At 46.2% G+C, this 13388-nt stretch overlaps 2 protein-coding genes across 3 annotated transcripts in view; both read left to right on the top strand.

The window, feature by feature from the left end:
• The window catches only part of LOC118396832 (alpha-actinin-4-like), a 44567-nt gene extending 39074 nt beyond the window's left edge, over positions 1 to 5493 (top strand). For both annotated transcript variants that reach the window (XM_052467425.1, XM_052467426.1), the window contains exons 17-21: positions 34 to 213; positions 700 to 846; positions 2951 to 3031; positions 3987 to 4145; positions 4310 to 5493. In XM_052467425.1, the coding sequence (XP_052323385.1) occupies positions 34 to 213; positions 700 to 846; positions 2951 to 3031; positions 3987 to 4145; positions 4310 to 4468 (726 nt within the window). In that variant the 3' untranslated portion in view covers positions 4469 to 5493. The remainder of the gene's footprint in view (positions 1 to 33; positions 214 to 699; positions 847 to 2950; positions 3032 to 3986; positions 4146 to 4309) is intronic.
• A 1310-nt stretch (positions 5494 to 6803) lies between these two features.
• The window catches only part of LOC118397293 (SPARC-related modular calcium-binding protein 1-like), a 29779-nt gene continuing 23194 nt past the window's right edge, over positions 6804 to 13388 (top strand). The window contains exons 1-3 of the mRNA XM_035791912.2: positions 6804 to 7517; positions 11920 to 12094; positions 13103 to 13206. Of these exons, the coding sequence (XP_035647805.1) occupies positions 7440 to 7517; positions 11920 to 12094; positions 13103 to 13206 (357 nt within the window). The 5' untranslated portion in view covers positions 6804 to 7439. The remainder of the gene's footprint in view (positions 7518 to 11919; positions 12095 to 13102; positions 13207 to 13388) is intronic.

Genomic DNA, 13388 nt, shown 5'->3' with positions numbered 1-13388 from the left:
TGTGTGTGTGTGTGTGTGTGTGTGTGTGTGTAGGAGATTGGGCGGATATCCATTGAGATGAATGGAACTCTGGAGGACCAGCTGGTGAACCTGAGAGAGTATGAGCAGAGCATCATAGAGTACAAGCCCAACATCGACCAGCTGGAGGGAGACCATCAGCTCATCCAGGAGGCTCTCATCTTCGACAACAAATACACCGCCTACACCATGGAGGTAGCTACACACAACACTGACTTTTCCCTGCACCCTGGGCAGCCCAAATGGCCCCCTATTCCCTTTTATAGTGCACTACTTTTGCTCCAGGCCTGGTAATAAGTAGTGCACTGTGTAGGGAATAGGGGGCTATTCGGGCTGCCACCCTGCTCTCGACTATCTGTTGGTTCTATGTGGACAATAGGTCACTATGTTTCGCCATCCTTTTTTTCTCTTCAGATTTTCATTGCCTGTTCTATTTTTCTATTTTCTTTGACCAGGCGGGTTAGTTGAGAACCAGTTGTTATTTACAATGAAAGTCTGGCGGTTTCTGGTGTCCTCCCTCTTTTAGAGCCGTTTGTCTGTTTGTCTCTGTTCTACATATTACGTTTCTATCTCTCCTCCTTACTCAATACCGTTTCTTCATGTGGTTAACCTTCAATGTATGTTCTCTCTCTCCGTCTTTCCCACCCTCCCTCTCTCTCCCCTTCCATTCCTCCATCTCAGCACCTGCGGGTGGGCTGGGAGCAGCTCCTCACCACCATCGCCCGCACCATCAACGAGATCGAGAACCAGATCCTGACCCGTGACGCCAAGGGCATCAGCCAGGAGCAGCTGCATGAGTACCGCACTTCCTTCAACCACTTTGACAAGGTCAGGGGTCAACACCAGGGGTCAACATGGGGGAATCAGGCGAGAGGGAACAGGGGGGCATCTTTCTGTAGAAAATAACGTCTTAAAGAATGTCTGAGAATGCTGTTATTTCCACCGGCTTTTGCAGTTGAGTGTCTTACTCTAGAAGTGTTTACACTTAAGACTCGACATATACAGGAGTTAAGTCCCCCCCTCTTATTTCAGAAGGGAAACTCAGGTGGGACTAAGAAATGGACTAGACTTGTGAGGACGAACCTATTCCTTATTTGTTGACATTCACAGGTGGAACTAGTAGTGTTTCACCCTGGGTTGGAGGTGGCTGGGGCTGTGTGGAGCGGAGTGCCCTGAGAGAGGGGGGGGTAACCCCCGAGTAACCCCCGAGTTCACCTCACCCATCCCACAACAGCGTACCTCATCACTTCACCTCACTGTCTTTATGCATGCTGTGTTTGGCTCAACATCAAGACAGAGTTTGTGTCCCAAATGACACCCTATTCCCTATATAGTGCACTGCTATTGACCAGGACCCATATGGCTCTGGTCAAATGTAGTGCACTATATAGGGCAGGGGTATTCAACTATCACCCTATGAGGTCCCGGAGCCTGCTGGTTTTCTGTTCTACACACGCCTGGTCCCAGGTCTAAAGCAGTCCCTGTTTAGAGGAACAGTGTGGCGAAAGAGCCGTGGAACTTTGAGGTCCAGAGTTGAATTTGACGGTTATAAGGAATAGGGTGCCATTTGGGACGAAGCTGTCCTGTCAGTAGCACTGTGGTGATCTTTGAGGACTTGTCATTCCCATAAAGAGCTATAGGGGACACCGTTTAAACAGCACTTTGATCTCCTTTGGAGAAGCTGACCCCTCACTGTCACTGGTGTGTCTCTGTCTAGTATCACGGATGTGTTTCCCTGTAGGATACTGTCACTGGTGTGTCTGTCTGTCTAGTATCACGGATGTGTTTTCCTGTAGGCTGCTGTCACTGGTGTCTGTCTGTCTGTCTGTCTAGTATCACGGATGTGTTTCCCTGTAGGCTGCTGTCACTGGTGTGTCTGTCTAGTATCACGGATGTGTTTCCCTGTAGGCTGCTGTCACTGTCTGTCTGTCTAGTATCACGGATGTGTTTCCCTGTAGGCTACTGTCACTGTGTGTCTGTCTGTCTGTCTAGTATCACGGATGTGTTTTCCTGTAGGCTGCTGTCACTGGTGTCTGTCTGTCTGTCTGTCTAGTATCACGGATGTGTTTCCCTGTAGGCTGCTGTCACTGGTGTGTCTGTCTGTCTAGTATCACGGATGTGTTTTCCTGTAGGCTGCTGTCACTGGTGTCTGTCTGTCTGTCTGTCTAGTATCACGGATGTGTTTCCCTGTAGGCTGCTGTCACTGGTGTCTGTCTGTCTGTCTAGTATCACGGATGTGTTTCCCTGTAGGCTGCTGTCACTGGTGTGTCTGTCTGTCTAGTATCACGGATGTGTTTCCCTGTAGGCTGCTGTCACTGGTGTCTGTCTGTCTGTCTAGTATCACGGATGTGTTTCCCTGTAGGCTGCTGTCACTGGTGTGTCTGTCTGTCTAGTATCACGGATGTGTTTCCCTGTAGGCTGCTGTCACTGGTGGCTGCTGTCGGACTGGTGTCACTGGTGTGTCTGTCTGTCTAGTATCACGGATGTGTTTCCCTGTAGGCTGCTGTCACTGGTGTGTCTGTCTGTCTAGTATCACGGATGTGTTTCCCTGTAGGCTGCTGTCACTGGTGTGTCTGTCTGTCTAGTATCACGGATGTGTTTCCCTGTAGGCTGCTGTCACTGGTGTGTCTGTCTAGTATCACGGATGTGTTTCCCTGTAGGCTGCTGTCACTGGTGTCTGTCTGTCTAGTATCATGGATGTGTTTCCCTGTAGGCTGCTGTCTGTCTGTCTAGTATCACGGATGTGTTTCCCTGTAGGCTGCTGTCACTGTTTACCATCTAACATTCGTTTGTTTGTCTGTCTGTCCATCATCATCATCACCCTCGTTTTGCCTGCCGTGTCCCCATCACCTGACCACTCCCACCTGGCATCCCTGTGTTGTGATGGTTCCATCATGGCTTCCGTCGTAATTGGCTGATGGTGACCTCACAGGACCACAGCGGGGGCCTGATGGCTGAGGAGTTCAAGGCGTGTCTGATCAGCCTGGGCTACGATGTGGAGAATAACAAAACGGTAAGGAGCACAGACAAGCCAGGAGGAGAGAGGGGCTGCTGCTGTTTCCCCTGTCTAACCCGCGGGTGGTGCTCTCTGCCTGGCTCTTCTCCTTGCCGGTGCTGTAATTCACTCATTTCACCCACTCACTCACCCACCCACTCACTGGCCTCCACTCCAGCCTCAGCCTCGGCTCCAACAGCGCTGCTGCATTACCTTGATTTGACTCTCTCTTTTAAAGCTGTTTTTGCCTTTTCCTTTTGTTCCCCACTCTACTCGCATTACTCACCTCTCCGCACCTCCCCTCCTTTGTTCCTCCTCTCGTGCTTTTCTGTCCTCCCCGAATCTACTCTCCCTCTTGCTCTCCTTTTTCTGCCATATCTGTTCCTCTTCCTCCATCTCTCGGCCCCTGGGAACAGAAGCGCACAGGGCAGATGGACATGGACAATTACCGCGCTCTGCTCGTTGCCACTGGAAACAGCCTGGTACTGCCTTTCTGTGTCTGGCTTTCTGTGTCTGGCTCTCTGTGTCTGGCTCTCTGTGTCTGGCTCTCTGTGTCTGGCTCTCTGTGTCTGGCTCTCTGTGTCTGGCTCTCTGTGTCTGGCTCTCTGTGTCTGGCTCTCTGTGTCTGGCTCTCTGTGGCTCTGTGTCTGGCTCTCTGTGTCTGGCTCTCTGTGTCTGGCTCTCTGTGTCTGGCTCTCTCTCTCTGGCTCTCTGTGTCTGGCTCTCTCTCTCTGGCTCTCTGGCTCTCTGGCTCTCTGGCTCTCTGGCTCTCTGGCTCTCTGGCTCTCTGGCTCTCTCTGGCTCTGGCTCTCTCGCTCTGGCTCTCTCGCTCTGGCTCTCTCTGGTGCAACCTTTATCGTTAAATGTTTCATTAATTAGTGGTTATATTGCTTGGAGATTGGTCAATGAGGCCCTTGATTTCCTATTGGTGTGTCTGGGTTAACCTGTGTCTTCCTGTGGTGGTGGTTTCCAGGGCGATGCAGAGTTTGCCCGCATCATGGGCATAGTGGACCCCAACAACAGCGGCGTGGTCACCTTCCAGGCCTTCATAGACTTCATGTCCCGGGAGACCACGGACACCGACACAGCTGACCAGGTCATCGCCTCCTTCAAGATCCTGGCTGCAGACAAGGTGAGGGGTTTTGTGCGGGTGGAATGGTGTTGGGCTCGTGTGAGAGAGAGCGAGAATGTGTGTTACAGCTACTTGAGACTGCTGAAATAGGCAAACTATCACTCTGTTATTCACTGTCCCTCTCTCTTTCCCTCTCCCTCCGTCTCGTTCCCTCTCTCTGTCAGAACTTCATTATGGCTGAGGAGCTGAGACGTGAGCTGCCTCCAGACCAGGCGGAGTACTGCATCGCCCGCATGGCGCCCTACTCGGGCCCCGACGCGAAGCCCGGAGCCCTCGACTACATGTCCTTCTCTACCGCCCTCTACGGGGAGAGTGACCTCTAAGAGCACACCACAGGAGGGGAGGGGGACAGGATGAGGTTTGGGGTGGAGGGGGGCACGTAGAGGCTTGCCAGGCCCAATGCAGAGCAGACACTCTCCACCCCTCTAGGTCTAGCCTGCAGTCACTGGGAGAAGAGGGGAGTGAGTCTGAAGCCAGTGGTTTGATTGGCTCTGTAGAAGAGGGAGGGGCTGCAGGTGGAGGGTCCTGGGAAGTGATTAGTGGACAGCGCTACTGCTCCCTCTAGATTCTGGTCCCGCAGTGCCCCTGAGTGTGCAGGTTTTCATCTGGTTGGCTGTCGCAAGCTGTTATCCTCAACTTTGTTCACAGATCAACTACAATCAAATGCACATCATGTTATGGGGTGAAAACTAGCAACCACAGGTGCACTTCTGGGTCAGGACAGGATGGGAACCCAAGTCCCACCTTCATCCTCTGCCTTGGAGATGGGGGGGGCACGAGCTATTCTGTTTCTTATACTACTTTTTTTGTTTATTTTATCTTGCTGGGGGGTGGGGGGTGGGTGGAGAGTTTGCGTATTAGAACACAGAGATATATGAAGGGGAGCGGGGCAGGGGGTTGAACACAAAATAATGACGTACCACATTTTGCTGGATAAGTGGAACTCTGATATCTAACCTCAACGCTTTCCTTTTCCTTTTTGTTTCTTTCTTTCTTTTCTCCAGCAAATGTGAGTAAGTGGTTTCAGTGCTGTACATACTTATTTTTCCAGTACGCAACAGTCAGAATATTCTTCGCAGGCTTGTAGGGCAAAAAAAAAATTAAGTGGCATTTTTTTTAAAGCAAAACAACAAATAGAGAAAACAAATATATCAGTTTGCCACATTGAGTACCGTAGATAGGTTTGAATTACTGAGAGTCTTCATTTGGATTAAGTGATTTTTCAACGGTCAAATATGGAATCCTGTCCTATTAAAGATATGGTGACAATTTAGTTGAAGGAAGTATATGTGTGGCCTTTATAGCTATGTAACCATCACATGACATAAACATGTTTGCATTTATGAAACTTTGCTTTATGTGATATATCACTTTCACACGGAGGTGTATAAAGGTGCTCATGTTCACACAATCTACTCATTTATTATAGTTTCAACTGAAGAACATATTAAGAAATATCCCCTAGAAGCACAGCATGTCAGGTCATGTAAAGCTTACATGGACAAAGGGAAGGCCCACCGCTACCATTGGCTGAATTGTTTCTATAGGAACACCGCTTTAGAGTTACCCGAGGAAGTTGGAAACGATGGGAGAACAACAAAAAAAATGTGCCTGTTAGTGGCTACAGCCCTGTCTCTCGCTCCCTCGCAACCCTCCAGCTCCTTGTCTGTCTTCTCTACACAGCAGGGTGGGGAGGGACCCAGCATAAAGAAGGGCGAAGGGAGGGGGCCAGAGTCTTAATAAACATTCCATTATGTCTTAAATAAAAAGGAAATTACTGTCTACCAATCTATGCAATCATCTATATCCAATATCACAGAGTTCAGAGAGAAATGGTGGGAATTGATTTGAAGAAATTAATTGACTAAATTAAGTGCATGACATTTTGTTTTATTTCTTTAATATTTGTAAGCTTAGGGGGGTCAAGGAGCTTAGCTTAGGGGGTCAAGGAGCTCAAGGAGCTTAGGGGGGGGGTCAAGGAGCTTAGGGGGGGAGCTTCAAGGAGCTTAGGGGGGTCAAGGAGCTTAGGGGGGGGTCAAGGAGCTTAGGGGGTCAAGGAGGGGGGTCAAGGAGCTTAGGGGGGGTCTTAGGGGGGTCAAGGGTCAAGGAGCAAGGAGCAGGGGCGGGGGGCAGGGGCGGGTCAAGGAGCTTAGGGGCGGGTCAAGGAGCTTAGGGGGAGAGGGATGTGAGCCAGAGTGATGGAGGAAAGAATAAGACTTGGGCTAAAAGCTTGTACTTTTACCTGCAAGGTTGGAAAGCAGTGAGCTTTGGATTTGTGATTTATTCTCCTTTTTTTGTACTCTTTAATATCAAACCTTATCTGCTGTACTGGAAACTGCAAAACAGCCTTCTGTCTAAAAGTGAATTTCACAAGCACACATAAAGTTTCCTTATAAAATACTATGACTTGGCCTCTGTTTTTATTTTCCTTCTCTAGGCCTACTTCTATATATATATATATATATACATACATACATACATACATACACAAAGCCTTTGACTCTGAACAGTTAATGGGCCTACTCATACTACCTTTTAAAATAAGCAAATAGTCATTTCCTCCTGGTAGGATACGTGTAAATCAGCTGCTTGCCCTATGGGCTGTCTAGTCTGCATGTTTATGTCCACGTGAGGGAGACTTGGTACCAGCAGTAGCCTAGTCGTAGACGGACCACTAGGTGTAGACCGTCTTATTTAACCTCTACAAATGAGCCTAATAACGTTTTATAAAACACTAGTAGATTTAGATTTTAAAAATAATAATATGTGTATTGCTATAACTACTTTTTATACAATAGCCACTGTAAACAAGTAGGCCTGAAGTATGGCAACCAGTTGTGCAGCAGTTACGCACATGTTATTGTCGAACGGAAAGGGGCTGGCTACTTGAGGATAAAGCCACTGTAGGGATTTGACAGGGGAGGTCTTGATGCTCATGTAGTCTGCGTTCAAATCCAGGATGACTGACAGAGAACCATATTTATAATTATAGTGTGTGTTTTTGAAGACATTTCTCCGTGAAACTATTTCTGATTATTCATCACTTGCCACCGGTTTTGCGGAAAGCGCAACAATTTGGGATCTACCCGTTTTGTCGTTCCACTTGTCAAGAGATCTGCCGCTTACCAACAAAATGGCCTGCTGAAAGTGAAAAGAAGATAAACATCTGCCCTTAACGTTCTTGCGTTAACGGTGCCACCGAAGGCTGGATTGGCTGGCGATTTGTACACGGCGCTTTGCCACAGAGACAGAAGTGCGCGCAACACCTCCAGCAGAGCCACGCGCCTGGGCAGTATGCTGGTGTTCACGTTCACCTGTCTCGTGCTGCTCATCATCTTGTTCTCGGAGTCTATTCAAACTGAGAGGTCACCGGTAAGTCCTCAAGGATTTACACTTTCATACTTCAGAAGTGCTCATTTTGAGAGACAGTCTAGCATGAACTGTTACATTTTTTATTATCATTCTGTGATTGTCACCTGAACTTAAACCAACATCCAATCACCGATGGTGCGTTTTAAAACATAACTAAACGTGAATGCAAAACGTTTTATTACATCTGTTCTCTGGCTGAGTGAAGTAGACTATAATAGACAGAAAGGAATGGTTGCCATCTCAAGCAGTGCTGAAACCCTTTTCATTCAAATTGGTTACAGCCATGAATTCTGGGCATACCTGTTACCTTGAGTCATAGAGCTCTCAAAGTGATCTAAAGTCGGTTTTGTTTAGTACTGACCATAATCATTTAGGAGATTAGAGTATGACAAGCTGATCCAAGATCAGTGTGTAAGGGGCCACACCTACCTCCAAGCCATGGAGTGGAATCTGAGAAAGTCTATAAAGCCAATGTTCCCTAAAGAGGTAGTGTATGGAGTAGACAAACACTGGCTAACTAGTCCAGACCGCAGGCCAGAAACCGCCTAAAGGCAAATATTGAAACTTGTTTTTTTTTATTTTACCCGAGGGAAAACGGGTGTGTGCCTTCAAAAACAATTCAAACCCCTTGACTTTAGTCACTGGCCTAACCATAATGTCAAAGTGGAGTTATGTTTTTAGAAATGTTTCCAGATTCATAAGAAATGAAAAGCTGAAATGTCTTGTGTCAATAAGTATTCAACCCCTTTGTTATGGCAAGCCTAAATAAGTTTAGGAGTAAAAATGTGCTTCACAAGTTGCATGGACTTTGTGTGATATTATTGATTAACATTACTTTTGAAGGACTACCTCATCTCTGTACCCCACACATACAAGGTCCCTCAGTCGAGCAGTGAATTTCAAACACAGATTCAAGCACAAAGACCAGGGAGGTTATCCAATGCCTCGCAAAGAAGGGCACCTATTGGTAGATGGGTAAAAAAAAAAGCAGACATTGAATATCCCTTTGAGCATGGTGAAGTTATTAATTACACTTTGGATGGTTTATCAATAAACCCCGTCCTTCCTAACTCAGTTGCTGGAGAGGAAGGAAACTGCTCAGGGATTTCACCAGAATTGAATGGCTGTGATAGGAGAATTGGGGATGGATCAACAGCATTGTAGTTACTCCACAATACTAACATACAGTAAATTAAAGGGTGAAAAGATGGAAGCCTGTACAGAATTAAAATATTCCAAAACATGCATCCTGTTTGCAATAAGGCAAAATGAAATCAAATGTATTTGTCACATACACATGGTTAGCAGATGTTAATGCGAGTGTAGCGAAATCCTTGTGCTTCTAGTTCCGACAATGCAGTAATAACCAACAAGTAATCTAACTAACAATTCCTAAACTACTGTCTTATACACAGTGTAAGGGGATAAAGAATATGTACATAAGGATATATGAATGAGTGATGGTACAGAGCAGCATAGGCAAGATACAGTAGATGGTATCGAGTACAGTATATACATATGAGATGAGTATGTAAACAAAGTGGCATAGTTAAAGTGGCTAGTGATACAAAAAGTAAAACTGCAAAACAACTTTATGTCCTGAACACAAAATGTTAGGTTTGGGGCACATCCAAGTACCACTTCACTTCATATTTTTAAGCATGGTGGTGGCTGCATCATGTTATGGGCATGCTTTTTATGGGCAAGAACTAGGGAGTTTTTAGGATACAAATAAATGGATTTGAGGCAAAATCCTAGAGGAAAATGACTTCAGCCTGCTTTCCAACAGACACTTGAAGACAAATTCACCTTTCAGCAGGACAATAACATAAGACAAGGCCAATTATATACTGGAGTTGCTTACCAAGATTACATTGAACGTTCCTGAGTGGCCAAGTTACAGTTTTGGCTTAAGGCAAGACTTGAAAATGGCTGTCTAGCGATGAACAACATCCAACTTGACAGCACTTGAATCATAAAAATAAAAAATGAAAGTGCAAATATTGTACAATCCAGGTGTGCAAAGCTCCTATAGACTTGTGCAGTAAGACTCAGAGCTGTAATTGCTGGCAAATGTGATTCTAATATGTATTGACTCAGGGGTGTGAATACTTGTGTAAATGAGAATTCTGTATTTCATTTTCAATACATTTGCAAAAAATTTCTAAAAATATGTTTTCACTTGGTCATTATGAGGTATTGTGTGTGTATAGGGGTGAGAATCTATTTAATCCATTTTGAATTCAAGCTGTAACACAACAAAATGTGGAATACGTTCAGGGCTATTACTGCTTTCTGAAGGAACTGTACCTGTTTGAGTGTGTGCATACAGTACATGTGTGTTTGGTTACCATGCCAATTTCGAAAGGTGAGAGATGGTGTACTTGTACAGGACTCGGCTGTGAAAGTGCACATGTTTAGCATGTCTGCAATGTTTGGTTGTTTTGTATTCTGCAGGCGCATGGCAAATTGCACACACAGGCTGTTTTGTCTGTCCAGACTTCCTGCCACGCCATAGAGATGAATGGAGGAAAACTCTTCACATGTGCCTGATTCACTGGTCTCGTTACTTTTACTCCGCATACGACAGGGGAGGGGGCTTATTTCAACATAAAAGTGACTGATATGGATGTAAAAATATACATGTGCCAGTCTTTCAGCAGCATTTCAGTCTCAGCCAAAACATCGTATTTCATCACACTAAGGCGACCCTCTCGAGATATATCTATATTTTCATATATAGTTATCAAATCTAACACCAGGTTGCCTAAAACATTGCCGCCTTGTTCGTCCACGCTTCAACGCTCTGCCCAGAACACTGACGCTAATTGTAGCTGGAACACGTAACACTGCACCTGGACAGAGAAGCTCACTCAAGGCTACTAGTTACTCTTTAGACCTGAACCTGGTCCATTCAGTGGTACTGAACTCCAAGTTAGAAAGCCATGTCCCGTCCTCCAGCCACAATGACACCACCTCCAACATGCACACACACATCCAAAGTATACGCTGTCCTCCACAAGGAATCAATCGATGAAATGATGCCCTCACCACCGAGCAGCACAGGCAGGTCCTTTCATCAGAGGAGAGGTTGTTTTTTTTCAATTAGGAAAAATTATGCAAACAGTGAAACACACACCATGGCAAATTGACTGAGCTATGACAGAGTGTGAGGGAGAGCAGGAGACAAAGAGGTATTGAAGATCGGGCCTGGAGGATGGTTGGGGCTTTGGGGGGGTGGGGGGGCAAGGTCTGGGTCCAGGTTTATCTGAGTGGGAGTGAAGGTCAACGACAAGAGAGGGACCCGTGTGTGAGTGCATGTGTGATACCTAGCTTTTAGTGCAATGTCTGGCACTGGGCAGCATGTGTTAGCAATTTAGCAGAAGCTTATGGCCTGCGGTCCGAGTACCTCTCTCCATCTCTGTTCTCGTCTCTCCTCCGCCCACCTCACTGGAATGTTGATGTAAAAAAAAAAACACATGGTGTGTCAATAGAAGTTTATCAAATGCAGTCTAGGCCTCGGGTATCCTACTAACGATTAGGAATAACCACTGTGACTATGAACAAGGCTGGAAAAAGCTGCGGTGTACCATACTATAGCAGGGATACAGGGAAAGACCTCGGACAGCCGTCGTGTTCTGCAACAAGTGTCCTCTAGGATGGTGTGTGTCATGTACTGAAGCATTGACTCAAGGACAGGTAAGAGATTTTCGAGGTCATGCATGTCTGGTGTATGGTCCAGTATTACAGCAATATTCAGATGACCGAACAGAAATGTTCCAGCATCTTCCCTTTGGATGCAGGCCTGTAAATAAAATACAGTACTTTACTCCAGCCATGACAATGAGCTACAGACTGAGCCCACAGTTGGCAGGCAGGGGGGTGAGGCGGGCCTGAAGAATCTGGAACCTTCCCCTCAATTAGACCTGTTTATTTACAGAGCAGTTAGCTAGCAAAAACAGCTCTCACAGGTACAGCATCAGGTGAAATCCAAGATATACACACACACATTTCCTTATTCTCTATTTTAACATACTTTGGCCATGTGTTGACTGCTGCAGTGCTTATCTTTTACGTGCTCCCTCTCTCAGCTTTTCCCAGCGTGACACTGAAGCACTGTTCGTGTGCCAGACAAGCAGCAGACTGAGTGTCCACTAGCCAAGGCACCAACAAATAGCTCCTTTTTAATCCCTCTCTTTGACCAGCTCCGCTTAAGTCTATCCACACCAAACACTCCAAACGTGTATTTACCAGTGTTCTGATTGGTCACACAACTTCGGTGCGAGCCCTTCTCTGCTCTCTGATACAGTACGCTGCTGGGGGGGTCAAAGTGTGTCATATGAGAGTACAGGTCAGGAGGGTGTAATTGCATTGTACTGCCTGTGTTGCTGCTTGTTTCCAGCCGTTTCTGATCCCAGAAAACATGTGGCCCCGGGGCTGTGCGCTGGACTGCCACAGGGAGCGCCACCGGACAGTATGTGGCAGCAACGGACGCCTTTACATGTCCCTGTGTGCTTTCCAGAGAGCCCAGTGCATCAACGCTCAGCTACGGACGGCACCACGAACACACTGTGCAGGTAAGTACCCTTTTAGTGACCATAAACTGTGTACATTCTATGAAAGTCAGTAATGGGCGCCTCCATCTATACATGCGTATTCACACTGTACACATATATACATTCCATCTATTAATCACCATATATACCAGGGATGGGCAACTTTGATGGGGGTGAGAACTCATCATGAGGTGCTGCAGTTGCTCGTGGTTCTGTGTCCACCGCCTCTCACATTGCGAGTTCATTTCGTGCAATTCTACAAATTTTGCCATGGAAGTGTAGAGAAAATGTTGCAGTTTTAAAGCAAATTTGTTAAGATTCCACTCATTTTGCCATGTGGCAGAGAGGAAAATGAGCTGTCTTAGTACTAATTTCATGCAATTCTACACATTTTGCCATAGGGTGGAGAGAAATGTTTGCCGTTTTGAATATGATATCTGAGTGAGACTGACTGACAAATCTGGTAATTTGACCACGATAACAAGTTTAGACAGCTGGCCACTAAACTAACTCCGAATTCTGAAAAATAATTGGTGACATGGGCTAATTTACTGACTTATCAGTCAGTAGAGGCTGCTGAGGGGGGGGGGGCTGCTTATAATAATGGCTGAAATGAAGTAAGATTCTGGAATGGAGTGGATGGAATGGTATCAAACACGAGAACCCCCATAAAACATGTTTGACACCATTCCATTCACTCCATTCCGGGCATTATTATGAGTCGTCCACCCCTCAGCAGCCTCCACTGCTGTCACTGACTGACATAACAAGAGAGAAACTGCTGATGCACAACCACACTTTGAAATTACACCTGGTCTATTCTTCTATTCCTACTCTCAACAGTAAGTTTAGACCCCGACTGGGGTCCTAAAACCTTTTTTGTGTGTAGAATTTGATCCGAGGGCCTTCAAAAGGGCCGCCAGTTGACCATCCCTGATATATACAGTACACACAATCTATACACACTTCTGCATTGATTATATATGCCAATGGAAGTAGTAGAGATGGTTGCTGGACATCCCCCTTCAGATTCCACCCAGTCCAAGTGCCAGCTGGCTCGTAGTCAGGCCCTGGAGTCCAGCGTCCGCAGCCACACCGTCCCAGAATGCGGTGCAGATGGAAGTTTCCTGCAGGTACTGTCTGTCTTTCAAATGACAGAAAATCATAGCAAATCAAATTGGATTTGTCACATGCGCCGAATACAAAGGATGTGGTCTTTACCCTGAAATGCTTGCTTACGAGCCCTTCCCAACGATGTACAGTTAAATAATTATAGTAAAAATAATAACACGAGGAATAAAATACACAAGAATGG

The sequence above is a fragment of the Oncorhynchus keta genome, chromosome 18, assembly GCF_023373465.1.
Source record: "Oncorhynchus keta strain PuntledgeMale-10-30-2019 chromosome 18, Oket_V2, whole genome shotgun sequence".
NCBI classification, from domain to species: Eukaryota; Metazoa; Chordata; class Actinopteri; order Salmoniformes; family Salmonidae; genus Oncorhynchus; species Oncorhynchus keta.
The sequence above is the reverse complement of the archived record's forward strand: the minus strand, read 5'-3'. Positions and strand labels throughout refer to the sequence as shown.